We start from the raw sequence: 18065 nt of genomic DNA on the forward strand, positions 1-18065 counted from the left end.
GAAGAGATCTAAGCTGATGCTTCTGGAGAAATCTCTTAGGGATAAAAGCTGGCAGAGTTGAGACTGTATGCTCAGCTGGAGACCAGCTTCATCCTAGATAAACTTCTTCACTGCAGAGTGTCTCCCCTGGAATGTTGCTGTTCATGGGGAGAAGATTTGAATCTATTTACTAACTACCTGGAGATTTGCTTGAGAAGCTTCTGCTGCTGCTGCTGCTAAGTCACTTCAGTCGTGTCCGACTCTGTGCGACCCCATAGAAGGTAGCCCACCAGGCTCCCCCATCCCTGGGACTCTCCAGGCAAGAATACTGGAGTGGGTTGCCATTTCCTTCTCCAATGCATGAAAGTGAAAGGTGAAAGTGAAGTCGCTCAGTCGTGTCCGACTCTTAGCAACTCCATGGACTGCAGCCTACCAGGCTCCTCCATCCACGGGATTTTCCAGGCAAGAGTACTGGAGTGAGGAGAAGCTTCTGAGTCTCAGTTTTAAGATGGAGGAGAAAAGAAAAGGAGTAATCTTTAAGGAAGACTGATCAACAAGCACTAGTATTGCTGGGCTGTGCTTAGTCATTCAGTTGTGTCTGACTCTTTGTAATGCCATGGACTGTAGCCTGCCAGGCTCCTCTGTCCATGTGATTCTCCAGGCAAGAATACTGGAGTGGGTTGCCATGCCCTCCTCCAGGGGATTTTTCCATCCCAGGGGTCGAACCCAGGTCTCCCACATTGCAGGCGGATTCTTTACTGTCTGAGCCATCAGGGAAGCTTAAGGATACTGGAGTGGGTAGCCTATGCCTTCTCCTGGTGAACTTCCTGACACAGGAATCGAACCAGGATCTCCTGCATTGCAGATGGGTTCTTTTACCAGTTGAGCTACTGGGGAAGTCCAGAATATTACTGAAGCCAATAAATGCCTCCTTGGTGCCTAGGGCAGGTGAAACAGTGCCATCCACTGGCCGATTCCCCACACCACAAGATGTCTCCAGGCGGCACATTTGCTGAGTTTATTATTTCAAAGTATCCAGTGATCCCAGATTTAATATGAGGCGCCCCCAGAGATGCCAATTCCTTTTAGGAGAATTTTGTATATTCTACTTTTGTTTCCCCCCAGATTTCTACTTTATTGTTCTAAAACCAAATTAATTCCAAAAAGGGAAGAGGTTCTTTGGCTCTTGCCTTACTCATCGGCTTGCAGACATGTTTATATTGCTGAAGGGGTATTGAATTGATAAAACTTTGTATGATCATTATTCTTAAAATTTACTGAGTGCTACTGTGTACCATACCCTGTGCTAAGAGCTGACAGCCACTTAAGAGTTTCATTGGATTCTCATAACCACTATGTAGGTTATCTGATTAGTCTTGTTTTCTAGATGAGGAAACTGAGGCTCAAAGCAGATATTCACAACCATCTACTTTAACATTGAGAAAGTCTGGAATTTGATAGCAGGTGTTTGAGAGTGAAAAAATTTGTGAGATTTCTGTGCAAATCACTTAATATTTCCGAGTCTCAGATAGTGATTCCTTCCTACCTCCTGGGATCATTGAGAACTGAAAGGAGTTGTGTATGTGAAGGTGCTTGATAAACTGTAGACTTTATTATAGTTCTAAACAATGATTTATATCCCTTCATGAATAATCTTCCTGTTATTGTATTTTTAAAAAGTGAATATAATTGGCTACTCTTTGGGTCAAAAAAAGTAAATATAGAGATTTCTATCCATGCAAACGTATCAAGATTGCCGGGAGAAATATCAACAACCTCAGATATGCAGATGACACCACCCTTAAGGCAGAAAGCGAAGAAAAACTAAAGAGCCTCTTGATGAAAGTGAAAGAGGAGAGTGAAACAGTTGGCTTAAGACTCAACATTCAGAAAACTAAGATCATGGCATCCGGTCCCATCACTTCATGGCAAATAGATGGGGAAACAGTGGAAGCAGTGACAGACATTTTTTTGTTAGTGGGGGGCTCCAAAATCACTGCAGATGGTGACTGCGGCCATGAAATTAAAAGACGCTTGCTCCTTGGAAGAAAAGCTATGATCAACATAGACAGCATATAAAAAGCAGAGATATTACTTTGCCAACAAATGTTCGTCTAGTCAAAGCTATGGTCTTTCCAGTAGTCATGTATGGATGTGAGAACTGGACCACAAAGAAAGCTGAGCGCCGAAGAATCGATGCTTTTGAACTGTGGTGTTGGAGAAGACTCTAAAGAGTCTGTTGGACTGCAAGGAGATCCAACCAGTCCATCCTAAAGGAGATCAGTCCTGGGTGTTCAACGGAAGGACTGATGTTGAAGCTGAAACTCCAATACTTTGGCCACCTGATGCAAAGAACTGACTCATTGGAAAAGACCCTGATGCTGGGCAAGATTGAAGGCAGGAGGAGAAGAGGATGACAAACGATGAGATGGTTGGATGGCATCACTGACTCAATGGACATGAATTGGAGCGAGCTCTGGGAGTTGGTGATGGACAGGGAAGCCTGGCATACTGCAGTCCATGGGGTTGCAAAGATTCGGACACGACTGAGCGACTGAACTGAACTGAGAGATTTCTTGAAGGATCCAGGAAACCTAAAAGCAGTATATGCTTCTTGGAAGGGGACTTGTGCGGCTGGGGACAGGGGTAGGATGGGAGTTTCTCATTGTGTACTTCTATACCATTTGGATTGAATATGTTGCCTATTCAAAACAATTGTTAAAAGGACAATGCTAATTCAAAATCCACTCAAAAAAGGACTAGTTTTACTGTATAATAATTTTAAAAAATAAAATTTAAAAAGACAGATTCCTCAAAAAAACAGAATAACCATATGATCCAGCAAGTTGTCTTCGAGGTATATACCCCAAATAATTTGGAAGCAGGAATTTGAACAACAGGTATTTGTACACCCAGGTTTGTAGTAGCATTATTTACAATAGCCAAAATGTAGAAGCAACTCAAATGTCCATTGACAGATGGGTGAATAACCAAAATGAGCTGTACATACATGTAACAGAATTTTATTCATCCTTAGAAAAGAAAAAATTTTGACATGTTACAAAATGGATGAACTCTGAAGACATTTACACTAAGTGAAATTAGACAGTCATGCAGGAGCAACTATTGTATGATTCCACTTATATCTAGAGTAGTCAGATTCAGAGAGAATGGGGGAAGGAATCCCCTAGCAGTCCAAGGAACTAAGCTTACTTAAGCCACACGGTGAGACCAAAAAAAAATTTTTTTTTAATTCATAGAGACATAAAATAGAATGGTAGTTGTCAGGGCCAGTTAGGGAAGGGTATGGGAAGTTTAGTGTTTAATAGATACCGAGATTCAGTTGGGGAAAATGAAAAACTTCTGCAGACAGATTGTGATGAAGGCTGCAAACCAATTCGAGTATACTGAATGCCACAGAGCTGTACATTTTTAAATGGTTAAAACGGGCAATTTTATGTTATATATATTTTGCAAAAAAAAAAAAAAAAAGCCCCTAAGCAATCAAAAGTAAAGCACATTCCTTAAAAAAGGAAGGAAAGGAAAAAGGAAAAAAGGAAGGGAGGAAGAAAGACTGTGTAGACTGAACTTAGTGTTTCTGAACTGGACAAACATGTCAGGATCTGTAAAAAGTCAGAATCTTGTGATTTCACCCACTCTTTTGAAAATGTAAACGTTATTTTTAGAACAACATTGAAAGTAGGGGGAGTTGCCAGGGCCAGTAAGTCCCAGGAGGCTGGAACTGCCAAGGGAGCCCCACAGTCTAATTGGTCCCTTCCCCCACCCAGGACCGGGCCAAGGCCCTGGCTCTGAACATGCAGCTCCGGAAGCAGCTGTCTGAGTTCCGAGCTCCACAGGTGATGATGTACATCCGGGAGAAGATCCGCAACGGGGACCTGGAGAAGACCATCAGGATGTGGGAGAGGAAAGTGGAGATCGCAGAGGTGAGCCCCAAGACCCCTCAATGTCTTATGCACTGCCCCCCATCTTTTGTTTAGGATTTTGTTTTCTGAGCTAAGAATGCAGGTGTTTGGATGTGTAATGTCTGAGAAATCTCAGTCATTGCTTCAATGTTTACACCAAAATAAAAGATGACTTCTTGAAAAAAGTTTTTCCTTAAAGCTCCTTTTTCTTGTTAAAGACAGGGCCTTTTCAGGTTATCAGGAAGACACTCTGTAGCAATAGTGTGTTTTTAGTTGCTTATTTTCTTATTGAATTCTGGAAGCTTCTGAGTCCCTCTCCCCACCGTGGATAATTAAGTGATTGCTATTTAATACATGGATAAGCCAGGTTTTTAAAAAATGAGATAATAATGGATTTTAATATCACTCAGAACCTGATTCCATGCATTTACACAGTTGACATGGGTCTTTCCGTTGACTAAGTCCGCAGCCTTTTCATACGGTACAGTGTGCCCGGAAGCCCCCTTGCCCATTGTGAGCTGTGGAGAAGAAAAAGGAAAAGTGCAAATGAAATGCTGCCGTCTAAAAAAAAGACAAAAGGGAAGCACTGAGACTGCCACAGGCCAGGTTGCACACACGGGACACTAGAGACATCCTTAGAGCAGCGCAAAAACCCAGTCTTGGAAGCTCTGGCATGTAAACCCCAGGTACATTTTCCAGGGTGCTTCTTTCTGCCTTTCCCGTGGTCACTTGGCAGCAGGATAATAAACTAGGGTCCAAACATGGGCCCATCGTATCTGGGGCCAAGAAGTAGCAGAGAATCACAGCAGGAGCCTGCAACTTCTCACTTCACGGAACAGAAACAATGAATCTTCCGATGCCCCAAGGTGGCCGGTGGCCACCGCCCGCACGCAGACACTGCGCCCAACACAAGGTCATCCTTACCACCATAGGGCTAGATGCGGGTACGATTGGTACAATCCGTTTGTCTCAAATGACCTTCTCCCCCCTCCCCCTTTCTCATTTTGTAGATGTCCTTGAAAGGCTACCGCAAAGCTTGGAATAAGATGAAAAACACCAATGAGCAGTTGCAGGCAATTTCCGGCCCTGGGAAATAGCCAGAAGGAAGCTACCGCTGCCGACCAAAAAGTGATCCATTAAAGTTATTAGCTCCTGTCTAAGTCATGGGGTCCTCTCACTGTTCCCTGCACTGGCTGGGGTCCCCAACTCTCCAGCCAGGCTGCCAGTCACCTCCCAGGCCACCTCAGCCCCTAGGGAAGTGTTTTCACAGCCTGGCCCCGGGAACCCGTGAACACCGGAAGAACCACAGGGCACTCTAATGGTTTGACACTTGTTAGCCCACGTTTAGTTCACAAGCACACACGAAAGCGACCTTCCCGCTCGCGGACGTGGGGCTAGAGGAGAGGGAGCCGGCCCAAGTCTGAGAGCGGGCCTGTCCACGGCCACCCAGCTGCGCGACTCTCAAAAAGAGACACCGAAACAGCATGGTGAATGCCTGGCACTCAGCGTTCTGAGCTTCCTCTTCGGTTTGGAGGGCTAGCTCCTAGACGAACATCCCATTACCAAAGAAAACGAGCGCAAAGAAAAAGTAAGGTAATTTCTTGGGGCTGATGTAACCTGGGCTGGCCTGAAGGGGGCGCCTGCGCCATGAACTCCCCACCGTAGTAGTCATAGTACATGGGCTGGATAGCCGTCTCAGACCTGCCCGGCTCCCTCCGCCCCTTTTCCCGGAAGTCTAGACTCATTTGAGTGCCATTGTCTGGCAGTGAACGCGTGGAATGCACGGTGGACCTTTCTTGTCCTTGGAAGGATAGTCGGGGCCACGCAAGCTGGCTCAGCCTAGCCTGTTTCCTCTGTGTCACGAGATCACGTGATGAGTATCTGGGTAAAGGGCTGGGGTTCTCCCAGTGATGGAAGGAAGACAGGGGAGAGCTGGTCTTCCTGGTTTTGGACGTGATCCAGTCGCTGTAGTCTTCCACCCTGATGTACAGGAACAGGCCCGGGCATTTCTCCCCTCCTTGGGACAGGATTCCTCTCAGCACCCACAGACTCATTTCCTTCAGCTGGCACATCATTGGGTTTCCCGGGTCCCCCTGTGATAAACGACAGAAGGCTTCAGGTCTTAGGAAACAAACTCGTTCTCTCTCGCTCTCTGTTTGTAAAAAATATGTCCTAGTGCTATTTACTCTCTGTTCTAGAAAAGTTTTACACTATTCTGGCCTGTTCTAGCTGGTTCTCACTAGAAATGAGGTAAATTATAAGATACTGTTTCTCATCTAGGCCACTGTCCCCACAAATTCCAACAAGATGACTTTTCCTTTTATCATACAAATGGAAGGCTCCTGCAGTTTGCCTGTAGCTTCCTGGTTCCCGCTTCATTTTCTTGCCCCTTTCTAGGACTTTGAATAAACCCACCCTCTCTCTGGTTTCTCACTCCTCAGATGTTATTTTGTTCCTTTCTGGCCTGGAATGGGCCCATTTTCCCCCTTCTCTTCTCTGTTTTGTTTTGATTTAAGCTGCTCACACCCACCCACAGTCCAGCTAGGGTCAGAGTCAGACTAGTGGGGGAGCATATGCCACCAGGCGGGACTCAGATTTATCAGCCTGGCAACTGTCAGCCAGGCACCCTGCCCCCGCCATCCCCATCCAAGACTGTAGAGAGCTGTCCTCCTGGCTTCGGGAGCTCTGCCCTGCAGACCTGATCTCCCTTCAGGTGAGTGGGCAGGAGCCTGACACACCTGGCTGGAGATGTAACCCTGGCAGGTTACCTAATTCTCTGAGCTAAACTGGGGACTCAGTCCACCTCTGTAACACCAGCAGAAGTCCTAGCACAGTGTCTGACCTACAGGATGCACTCAGTAAACAATTAGCTGCTATTACCCTGGTGTCGAGAAAAGGCCGTCGTTTCTACATGAAAAACTGAGAAATGTGGAAAAAGAAACGAGGCAGCAGCTAGGAATAATTTGTCTTAACTGTCCTCTCCCGCCCCCATCCCCCAAGCCGCCTCTTAAAGGAATACCTGCTCCCCAGCCCTGGCCCGTGGTCCATCTTGGTCCAGGCGGGAGTGGTTTTCTCATCGAAGGCTGGGCGATTACACTTCACTCTCACTATTTGGACTGAGGCATGGGGGAGGGGGCTTACAGTTGACAATGGCAAACAATCTGAACAGATTGAACCATGAGAATCAGAGAGGCGCAAAAGTGGTCACGTCAGTCCCTGCCCATCCCCAGGCCTCGGTGCCTGAGCCTTCTTGTGTGTCTATACGTTTGCAGCCTCTTTCACTGAACCCTCCTTTTTCTGAGGAAGCCATGCCAGAACAGAAACGAACAGGAGAAGGCAAGAGCCACTCCGCAAGCAGGACCAGGGGAGGCACGCTCGGCAAGGCTGCCATAATTCCCTGGTTGTCTCACGGCCACACACACGTGAGGATAACATTCTAGATTTCATTCTGTGCCTCTCATCAGACGGAACGGGGTGCTTGAGTGTGGAACTCTTCATTTTTCAGCTTTTCACACTCTACTGTTTTCATCCTTTGCTGCCAAACAGCAGAAGGTAGAAACTTCATCCCAGAGCTCTGGCCAGTCCTCCTGGGACTGGTGAACAGGCTGTTTCGTCTGCACCCTGTTGTGTCTGCCTGGGGCACAGAGGGTTTCTGGCCAAGCATGGAGTAATCACTGTGTTCACCAGACCCACTTCCAGTTTGTTTTAACTGTGCTTTTACAGCTTGAGGAAGAAAAGGAATGCAATTCAGGACGAATAGTTTGACAAATGATTATGTGGTCGCCATCCCTGGCTCTTGGGTGGTTTTGCAAGCTGCTGTTCCACTCAGGTGTAGAGTACGCTGCTTTTTCTCTTCTCCATAACCTGTAAGGCTGAGACCTCTGCAGCTCACGCAATGGAGACAAAAAGTACCAGCTGCTCCTCTGGAGCAGTCTCACCTCATCTCCTGGGGGAGCGACCCTTTCATTGGGCGATCCTCAACCTCAACATTCAGCAAAAGCCCTAACAGTTTGGGAAGAAGGAGGGGTGAATTCAGAGTGATTCTGCTTTTGTTGGATCTCTGGGGACTCATTAGAGCAGACACTGAAAAGCGAAAGTGAAAGTCGCTCAATCGTGTCCGACTCTTCGAGACCCCATGGACTATACAGTCCATGGAGTTCTCCAGGCCAGAATACTGGAGTGGGTAGCCTTTCCCTTCTCCAGCAGATCTTCCCGACCCAGGAATTGAAGCGGGGTCTCCTGCATTGCAGGTGGATTCTTTACCAACTGAGCTATCTGGGAAGCCCAGAGCAGACACTGAACCTGGGTGAATTATTCTACATGTGAGAAGTGTGGTTTTGAGGACCCCTGGACACTAGAACACAATTCCTGGGACTCTAGCTGGACAAGGCACTGTTTTTTTTTTTTTTCTGATGTTCTGAGACAGTTTGTAAGCATAATTCTAAAAAGCAAAGGACTGTCTACAGGTGTGCTTCCGTTAAAAACCAATCTGAATTTTGTGGGTGGTTTAAAGAAGTGATCATTTAGACTGTAAGCAGTTTGTGTGTGCTGTGTACTAAGTCATTTCAGTCATGTCTGACTCTTTGCGATCCCATGGACTGTAGTCCGCCAGGTTTCTCTGTCCGTGGGGATTCTCTAGGCAAGAATACTGGAGTGGGCTGCCATGTCCTCCTCTAGGGGATCTTCTTGACCCAGGGATCGAACTGGAGTTTCCTGCATTACAGCGGATTGTTTACCGCTGAACCACTGGGGAAGCCTGAAAGAAGTTTACCATATTCCTATGCATCTAAGAGTCTCTTAAAACTTCCGATCTTTGAAATGGAATGTGTCTTTTAATCAGTTGATTCCAGAATTTCCATGCACTTTTCTTCCAGCATTTTTTCCTTCTCAATGTTACATAAAAAATAGTGTGCTCTACAACTGATAGCATCTAGATTTGATGAAGTGTGGCTCTAGATTGACGGAGTGGCTGATGGCAGGATTTTGTTAAGTAGCTACATCATCTTCTGCATTTTAACACATTCTCTAAGAAGTTGCTACAATCCCGCATCTGACAGAGCTCAGTACAAAGTTGGTTCAGTTGCTCAGCTGGGTCCACTCTTTGTGACCCCAGGGACTACATTGCAGTACAATGTAGAACACTCGATAAATGTTAAATCAGCTTTGGAAGGGCAGACTTATTGTCTGATGAAAGGCAGTCCTTCATGCTTTTGCAATGAAATGACTTTGAGAAAGAATTGTCCACATCTAAGTATTTTTTCCCCTTTCTCTTAAAAAAACTTTCCCTTAGCCCTCTGAAAAAATTTTCCCACTGGGGAATCCTGAAGACTATTTTGAGAAAAGTGGTTGATGGAATAGAGGAGGGAAACTTTGTCTGGAAGTCTGACAGACCTGGGTTCTCGTCTTTAATGTGTATTAACTGTGTGGCCCTGGTAAGCCACGCTTTTCCCAGGTACAGATACGAGGGCCATGGACAGGTGTTTGTGAATTCTGTGCATTTCCCTGAGGCAGTAGAACAGCCCACATCCAGGTAGAGGGCAGGGCTTCTTATCGGAAAAAAGAAACCCCGTGACTGATGAGCAATAGCATCAGTCTAGGTTCCAAAGGAGCCAAATAGAGTGAGCCTGTGCTGTAAGCACACTCAACACATATCCCCATGTGTGGCTGGGTCTCATTCTTTCAAACTTTTAGCTCATGAAAAATCATGTTACTTAGCCATGCTTAGTATTTCACACCGACAATGGTGACTGGTTAGTCCATTCAGCAGATGGTTATTGAGCTTTTTATTATTATTTTATTTTTTATTCTGTATTTATTATTATTATTATGGAGTTATTGAGCGTATTTGCCAAGTGCTGCTCATCCTAGAGATATCTGTGAATCCCAAGTGACAGTCCCTGACCACACGCAGCTCACCATCCAGCCAGGGGGCGTCCCCAACCCTCCCCATGAAGTAACCTCTGCTTACTCTCAGCTTCTGTTCCACCATGTTCTTACCAAGCAGACGGCGTCGGTCTCCATCTCTAGGTGGTTGCCACATCCTGTTTTCTGCCCTATGTTTAAGGGACATGAGTCAATGTCTTTCACGGAGATTTTCCTCAGGATACTCATTGTCATGTGATTTCCTGTCTGGACCACGCAACAGAGAGCGCAAGAATTATTAACAGGAAGACACCCCCCAGGTCAGCTCAACTAGAGCTCACATACCCAGATGGGAGTCAGCAAGGAATGTTCTCGTAAACCCCCTTTCCCTCACAGAAATCACAACCTGTGTCTGGCTTTTTACTGAAGACTACCTTTGCGAAAGCAAACAGCCTGAATGTGAAAGCAGGCAGAGAACGTTTACCCTTTCTTTGCTTTTCCTTGTTTGCTTCCCAAGAGTCAGAGAAAACAAGGATGGCTCAGAGAAGAGGACTGAAAGCTCTGGTTCAGGGAATGACGTCCCCTCGCCCCTCAGTAACCCTGCAGTCATTGCAGGCGTTCGCTACCCATGTATGTCCAATTTTGGTGTAAGGATAAAAGAAAAAGGACCAAATGTACAAGTGACCTCAAAGAGGGCAAGCGCTGGGAATCCTGACCGGTTCAGTGGGGGTTCCAGCCCAACTCCAGAACCTCAGGCCACCTGAATTATAGAGCTAAGCCCTGGAATGGTTCATCCTGGTCACCCCCACCGCTGGCACACACACAGCCTCCTCTAGGAGAAGGAAGCCATTAACTGCAGATGTGGGGTTCCATCCTGCCACCCAGCAGTTCAGCAGGAGTGGCGGCCTGTTCAGCTTTCTGCCGAGGAAGCAGATGGGCCGGACCAGGCTGTTGAACTGCATCGCCGTGTCTGTCTTCAGGAGGGCTATGTTATTTCTCATTGTCTTATTGTCGAAGTCCTCATGGATGATTATGGTGTTGATAGGATACTCTTCATGAGCAATCAGTTTTGCATCCATCTTAGCTATACCAATTATAGCCACAGCATCCTTCCTGGAGAGAGAGAACAAGGAGGTCTTGAGAAGCTGAGGCACCGAGGAAGCTTCACACTTCCCTTTTTTCATGTTTATTGATTTTTTGGCTCCATCCAACTCCTCTTCCTAGGGCTACTTTTTACTCACCTTTTTGAACCATGTCTCCAGGAAATTTTTTTTCGTTTTATTGAAGTGTAGTTGAATTACAATCTTGTATTAGTTTCTGGTATACAGAAAAGTGATTCCATTTATATATATATGATATATAATATTTTATATATTATATACATGAAATATATTTCATAGATTATATATGAAATACATGAAACATTCATATATTGTATATGAAATATATTTCATACATATAAATGTATTCCATATATTATATACAATATATTACAATAATATATTTTATTTTTCATATTCTTTTCCATTATGACTTATCACAAGATACTGAATATAGTTCCCTACACTATACAGTAAGACCTTGTCATTTATCAATTTTATAATAGTTTGTCAGGAAATCATTTCTGAACCCCTACACTTGTGCCATCATCCTTTGAAGATTCTTCTATCTTACAAGCATATAGCCTACCACCTGAAGATAATCTGGTATGTTATGGCTGATTATCTCTCTTCTGCTGTTGCTACTAAGTCACTTCAGTCGTGTCCGACTCTGTGTGACCCCATAGACGGCAGCCCACCAAGCTCCCAAGTCCCTGGGATTCTCCAGGCAAGAACACTGGAGTGGGTTGCCATTTCCTTCTCCAATGCATGAAAGTGAAAAGTGAAAGGGAAGTCGTGTCCTACTCTTAGCGGCCTCATGGACTGCAGCCTACCAGGTTCCTCCGTCCATGAGATTTTCCAGGCAAGAGTACTGGAGTGGGGTGCCATTGCCTTCTCTGATCTTTCTTCTATGCTTATTTATTTATGGGTCTAAAATTAAAATGAAAGAAAAACTTTTAAAGCCATAGGTTGGAGTAATAATGTAAGCCCTGGCAATAACCAAATGGTGTAACAAAAACTGAAAAGAAAGCAGGGGTGGGTTGTATACACCAATTTTCTCACCTTTCATGGGAGTCTAAACTGTTATTTATTTACAGCTAATATAGGAAATAACAAAAGTGTGCAGACATTAAAGTACATAAATAACCTAGTAACACTGAGTGGTCGTGAGGCGAGAAGGAAAGAGTGAAAAGACAGGAATTCTGGCATCAACCATGGGAGAGTCTTGAGAGGATGATCCAGAGAGAAACAGAAGACTTGGGTATTTTCCATGAAATTGTAACTCTAAGACGAACACATTTGTAAGAAAACAAATTCAAGCTTTCCAAATCTGTTAGAAGAGACCTATGAAACAAAGCCATATAACGAAAACAGAAAGCCAGAAAAACAGAAGACATAATCTAAAAACAAAAAGCAGGAGTTTTATTCTGAATATCAAAGCAGAAGAGCATGCAACAAGACAAAGAAAGGCTTCTTGTGGTGATAAAGAATTCGATCTACAATGAAGAATTTATTGTAACACGCAACACAATATTCATGAATTAAATTCCAGGAAATAGAAGGAGAAAAAGCCAGGAGTTTGTAATTTGCCTTGGTCAGCCGAGGAAAGATCAAGTAGACTTCATGCTCCAATTTTATATATTAAACTATATTCCAAGGACAGAGGGGAACTTTTAAATTTACTTATGGAAAATAGTCACAGGGACCACGTAGTAGACCATGAAGACAACATGAACGAATTCCTTAATAGATCACCTTGCCGTCTAACTCAAAACTAAATCATGTTGGAAAACAAAGCAAAGCATCCTATCGCCTGGATATTTTTAAATGGTCTTTAATAAAACCCAGAGTCAAAAAGGAAATCAACCGAACCAGCAGATCAGATAGAAAATAGCAGTAATGAATACACTACGTAGAAAACAACCTCTCTGGAGGGCAATATATATAGCACATATAGTGGTTTTTTGTTTTTTTTTTTTAATCTAGTTTAATAGAATGTCCATTTACCGTAAACCATTTGGAGAATACGGAGAAGTTCAAAGAAGAAAACAGGAATCATGGGTGCTCTGAGCATCCAGAGATGGGCACTCTTCAAGTGTTTGTGTATTTCCTTCAAGCCTTTTCTCTCTGTGCGTATATTTGTGGCAGTCTCATGGTTGGGAAGATTCCCTGGAAAAGGAAATGGCAACCCACTCCAGTACTCTTGCCTTGAAAATCCCATGGACAGAGAAGCTTGGTGCAGGCTACTATCCATGGGGTCGCAAAGAGTCGGGCATGACTGAGCGACTTCACTTTCTTTCTTTCACTTTCATGGTTAAGGTCTGAGGTTTAAGTGTTTTAAACTTATCCTAAGCTGGTGGAGGTGATGGAATTCCAGTTGAGCTATTTCAAATCCTGAAAGATGATGCTGTGAAAGTGCTGCACTCAATATGTAAACAAATTTGGAAAACTCAGCAGTGGCCACAGGACTGGAAAAGGTCAGTTTTTATTCCAATCCCAAAGAAAGGCAATGCCAAAGAATGCTCAAACTACTACACAATTGTACTCATCTCACATGTTAATAAAGCAATGCTCAAAATTCTCCAAGCCAGGCTTAAGCAGTACGTGATCTGTGAACTTCGAGATGTTCAAGCTGATTTTAGAAAAGGCAGAAGAACCAGAGATCAAATTGCCAACATCTGCTGGATCATTGAAAAAGCAAGAAAGTTCCAGAAAAACATCTATTTCTGCTTTATTGACTATGCCAAAGCCTTTGACTGTGTGGATCACAATAAACTGTGGACAATTCTTCAAGAGATGGGAATACCAGAGTACCTGACCTGCCTCTTGAGAAACCTATATGCAGGTCAGGAAGCAACAGTTAGAACTGGACATGGAACAACAGAGTGGTTCCAAATAGGAAAAGGAGTATGTCAAGGCTGTATATTGTCACCCTGCTTATTTAACTTCTATGCAGAGTACATCATGAGAAACGCTGGGCTGGAAGAAACAGAAGCTGGAATCAAGATTGCCAGGAGAAATATCAATCACCTCAGATATGCAGATGACACCACCTTTATGGCAGAAAGTGAAGGGGAACTAAAAAGCCTCTTGATGAAAGTGAAAGAAGAAAGTGAAAAAGTTGGCTTAAAGCTCAACATTCAGAAAACAAAGATCATGGCATCTGGTCCCGTCACTTTATGGGAAATAGATGGGCAAACAGTGGAAACAGTGTCAGACTTTATTTTTGGGGGCTCCAAAATCATTGTAGATGGTGATTGCAGCCATGAAATTAAAAGACACTTACTCCTTGGAAGGAAAGTTATGACCAACCTAGATGGCATATTCAAAAGCAGGGACATTACTTTGCCAACAAAGGTCCGTCTAGTCAAGGCTATGGTTTTTCCAGTGGTCAGTATGGATGTGAGAGTTGGACTGTGAAGAAGGCTGAGCGCCGAAGAATTGATGCTTTTGAACTGTGGTGTTGGAGAAGACTCTTGAGAGTCCCTTGGACTGCAAGGAGATCCGACCAGTCCATCCTAAAGGAGATCAGTCCTGGGTGTTCTTGGAAGGAATGATGCTAAAGCTGAAACTCCAGTACTTTGGCCACCTCATGCGAAGAGTTGACTCATTGGAAAAGACTCTGATGCTGGGAGGGATTGGGGGCAGGAGGAGAAGGGGACGACAGAGGATGAGATGGCTGGATGGCATCACTGACTTGGTGGACGTGAGTGTGAGTGAACTCCGGGAGTTGGTGATGGTCAGGGAGGCCTGGCGTGCTGCGATTCATGGGATCGCAAAGAGTTGGACACGACTGAGCGGCTGAACTGAACTATTAATTCCCTTAAGAAGACTCCTTGTTCGGACTCTTATCAGTTCCCTTAACAAGATAAGCAGTAAGGACCTCTAGTGTCAAGAGTCAGTGCCTTTGTGATTGTAGTACATAAAGCGGGAGCCAATAGCCTTCCTACAGAGGATGGTGAGCGCATCCTTTCATTCCACAGCGGTGCAGCTGTTAGTCCTTACCACAGAGAAGACACAGACTGCGCCGACCTTGGCAGCTGGTGGTTTTAGGACCCCCAAGCTCATGGCAAGCCCTGAGCTGGTTAAAAAAAAAAAAAGTCGTGTTGCCCTGACACCAGGAATCCACCTTCCAGGCTTCCCCAAGCAGAGTAGGAAGCAGAGTCCCCCAGGGCCCGCCCCGCCTCAGTGGGCTGTGTCAGCTCCAAAGCTGGGGTACTGGCCTGTTCTGAAAGGTGGACGCGATGCTGAGGATCCAGAACTCACTGAGGATGCTGCCGAAAGTCAGGTGGGTGTACTGGGAATCCTGCAGCGACACCACCCACGGGAACTCCCGCTCTTCGACCAAACCCTCCTCGGAAGTGACCGCAATGTTGCTTTTCTGGATGCCGCAACCTGGAGGGGGTGTGCAGGGGCCTGACTGCCGGGCAAGCAGCTGGAGGCCTGTGGCCACCACTACCACTGCCACATCCAACCTCAGGACCTGCTCGCTCTCCTGCCATTTCCCCCACTTTTTCTGGCTCGCCATAACCATACCACCCTCGTTTATTTTCCTAGGAGTCTTCTTCCCCATCAAAGACCCTTGGTGACATCTTTGCATCTGAAAATGTTAGGCTAGCGATGATCACTCTCATCTATTGCAAGCTTAGCACTCGGCAGATTTGTTGTTGTTTGTTTAGTTGCTAAGTTGGGGCCAACTCTTTGTGACCCCATGGACTGTAGCCCGCTAGGCTCCTCTATCCACGGGACTTTTCCAGGCAAGAATACTAGAATGGGTTGCCATTTCCTTCTCCAAGGGATCTTCCTGACCCAGGGATTGAACCTACATCTGCATTAGCAGGCAGATTCTTTACCACTGGGGGCTTCCAGGTGGCTCAGTGAAAAAGAATTCCCTTCCTTTTCCACCAGGGAAGTCCCACTTAGCTTATCCTAAGCTGTTTATCTGAAATCTTTCATATATATCAGCAGTTCTTAAAGTGTAGTCTGGGATCTTTGGGAGTCCTCAAGACCCTTTCTGGGGTCTGCCAGATTAAAACTATTATCTGGACACTGTGTCCCAAGTCCAGTTGGCCCCTATGCGTTGGGACTTGGGGAGAGCCACTCACCTCTCTGGGCTTCAGTTTCCTTTTACGAGAGGTGGGGTAACACACACCTCTCACAAGAGGAGAGGTGTGTCCCCATGACTGATAATGCTGAGCTCAATGGATGATAGCATTACCCACCCCCACTGCTCTGGTAGCCACTACGTGAGTACCCAGCGTGTGTTTCTAAGTTGGTGGTGGTCCTGGGCCCTGGCGTGTCACGTGGTGGGTAGCACCAGCTAACAAGGTCAGGTCATTGGTGGCTTCCTTTTCATCCATTCATCTAACTACACACGCAGCCCTGCCGAGTTAGGGACTGGGCTGACGGCACAGATTTCAGGGTCCTGTCCTTACCCAGGGGAGGTCCCAATGCATGAGGGAGACAGACATGCTGAAGAGTGACAGTGTACAGAGAGATCTGTGACACAAGAGACTGTCCCCAGAGTACACAGAAGAGGGGACATGGACTTTGCCCAGATCATGAAGTCTGGGAGGGCTTCCTGCAGGAGGTGACCTTTGAGGTGAGCACCAGTGGCAGAGCCTTTCCAAACCGTGATGCTGGAGTTGACTGAATATTCAGTGCAGTCATTAAAGGACCACTCCATGCCAGGGCACCATGTGATCAGATTCACATTTCTGTGAGCTGACACTTGGAGACTTTGCTGGAACAGTGACAGAGCCGGTCGTTAGCAGGATGATGGCTGCAAGGCCATCAGGAGCTTCAGGGTCACCAGAGACAGGAATTCTGGTTTGTTTGTTTTTCCACAGGATATTGGCCATCTGTGGTGAGGAAGGCATAAACAACCTGTCCTCATGCAGCAGGAAGCTATACGTGTGTGATGACTTTTACCTTTTCAAAGTTCTAGTTGGCTGATTCATTCATTCATGACCTTATAAAATCCTTGAAAGGCCAGGATATAATGAGGAAATCTGTCCAAGAGATGAAATGTTGGCCCCAGGTCACTTGCTTGAGGCTTTTTAAGAGGGGCGGAGAGGCCCTTTCTGTGTTTTGTCTCCTTGGCTTCCCTGGTGGCTGAGAGGTTAAAGCACCTGCCTCCAATGCAGGAGACCTGGGTTCGAACCCTCGGTTGGGAAGATTCCCTGGAGAAGGAAATGGCAACCCACTCCAGTATTCTTGCCTGGAGAATCCCATGGACGGAGGAGCCTGGTAGGCTACAGTCCATGGGGTTGCAAAGAGTCGGACACAACTGAGCGACTTCACCTTCACCTCCTTGGCCTGCAAGGAGGTGGAGGAGGCCAGGAAGGTAAGTTGGTCTGCTTGGTGTGTGTATACGTGTGCACGGGGAGCTCTCTCATGTCTCCTATTTAACTCCAGGAAGACAGGAGAGAGCCAGCTGGGATGGCAGGAGCTGGCACAGAGACTGCTTTCGTCAGGTGCCCCACCATCTACCCCGTTCCAGGCTGGAATCTATAACCTGGGGATCAGGGAGGTGACTGCAGCTGCCACTTCTGCCAGGCAGCCTCTAAGGCACCTCCCTGCCCCTGGGCCCAGCCCTGCAGCTGGGGATCAGTTTAGAGGTAATGTTAAAAGTTTAAGGATAAAGGCCTTCATCCGAAGCTGAAATAGAAACACTTGGAAGGCCTGGTTTCCAAGTGCATAAGACACATCTTCCCCTCCCCTTACTCGCCCTCCAACTCTGGCTCAGGAAGGATGGAGCCTGGAGGATATGTCCTGAGGAGAGCAGGGGCAGGAGCGGTGAGTGGGAAGCCAGGAGCTCATGTCAACCCCCTCTGCCCCCCAGGGGGCCCTCTCTGTAGCCTAAGCTTTATTTTCCTGACCAGACTGTCACCAAGGACTAGTCCTGACACCAGGCTGCTCAAGTCCAGTGTCCTACATTCACCCACCACGTTCCATTTCTTTCCCTGGTTCCCTCCACCAACTCATGCTGCCCAGAGCAAGGCGGCGTGACTCACCCGCCCCCGAGTCCCTCTCTGGACTTTAAAAGGACAGTTTCCTTTTCTGGGATGATTCCCCCTGCCACGTCACACGGTCAGCTAAAGTCGTGACGGAAGAGCAAAGAGTGCACACTCACTGGCAGATGCGTGGGAGACATAGAGCAGGAGCAGGAGCGCCCTTCTCATCGCTGCCATCCCCAGAG

At 46.1% G+C, this 18065-nt stretch overlaps 2 protein-coding genes and 1 non-coding gene across 3 annotated transcripts in view; 2 read left to right on the top strand and 1 right to left on the bottom strand.

Annotated features, from left to right (window-relative positions):
- The window catches only part of CCDC113 (coiled-coil domain containing 113), a 31493-nt gene extending 26494 nt beyond the window's left edge, over nt 1–4999 (top strand). Inside the window, exons 8-9 of the mRNA XM_052656578.1 lie at nt 3768–3923; nt 4913–4999. Coding sequence (XP_052512538.1) covers nt 3768–3923; nt 4913–4999 — 243 coding nt within the window. The remainder of the gene's footprint in view (nt 1–3767; nt 3924–4912) is intronic.
- On the bottom strand, nt 4360–18057 carry PRSS54 (serine protease 54). The gene is made up of 6 exons (XM_052656579.1): nt 18000–18057; nt 15088–15259; nt 10619–10877; nt 9900–10031; nt 5694–5995; nt 4360–4420 (listed from the first exon to the last, which is right to left on the bottom strand). Exons 1-6 carry the CDS (start codon nt 18055–18057, stop codon nt 4360–4362), a joined length of 984 nt encoding a protein of 327 aa, XP_052512539.1.
- TRNAW-CCA (transfer RNA tryptophan (anticodon CCA)) lies at nt 16969–17040 on the top strand. The gene has a single exon. It is a non-coding gene; the product is annotated as a tRNA-Trp (tRNA).
- Nucleotides 18058–18065: the final 8 nt, after the last annotated feature.

The sequence above is a fragment of the Budorcas taxicolor genome, chromosome 18, assembly GCF_023091745.1.
Source record: "Budorcas taxicolor isolate Tak-1 chromosome 18, Takin1.1, whole genome shotgun sequence".
Classification (NCBI taxonomy): Eukaryota; Metazoa; Chordata; class Mammalia; order Artiodactyla; family Bovidae; genus Budorcas; species Budorcas taxicolor.

Bases quoted from the DNA above. Each gene is read 5' to 3' on its own strand.
- PRSS54 (XM_052656579.1), bottom strand. From the start codon at position 18,057: ATGGCAGCGATGAGAAGGGCGCTCCTGCTCCTGCTCTATGTCTCCCAC. The intron at 15,260-17,999 runs GTGAGTGTGCAC...CACCCCCTCCAG, and splicing joins TGTCTCCCACGCATCTGCCA to GTTGCGGCATCCAGAAAAGC. The intron at 10,032-10,618 runs GTTAATGGCTTC...TGCGTGGTCCAG, and splicing joins GATGGAACCCCACATCTGCA to ACAGGAAATCACATGACAAT.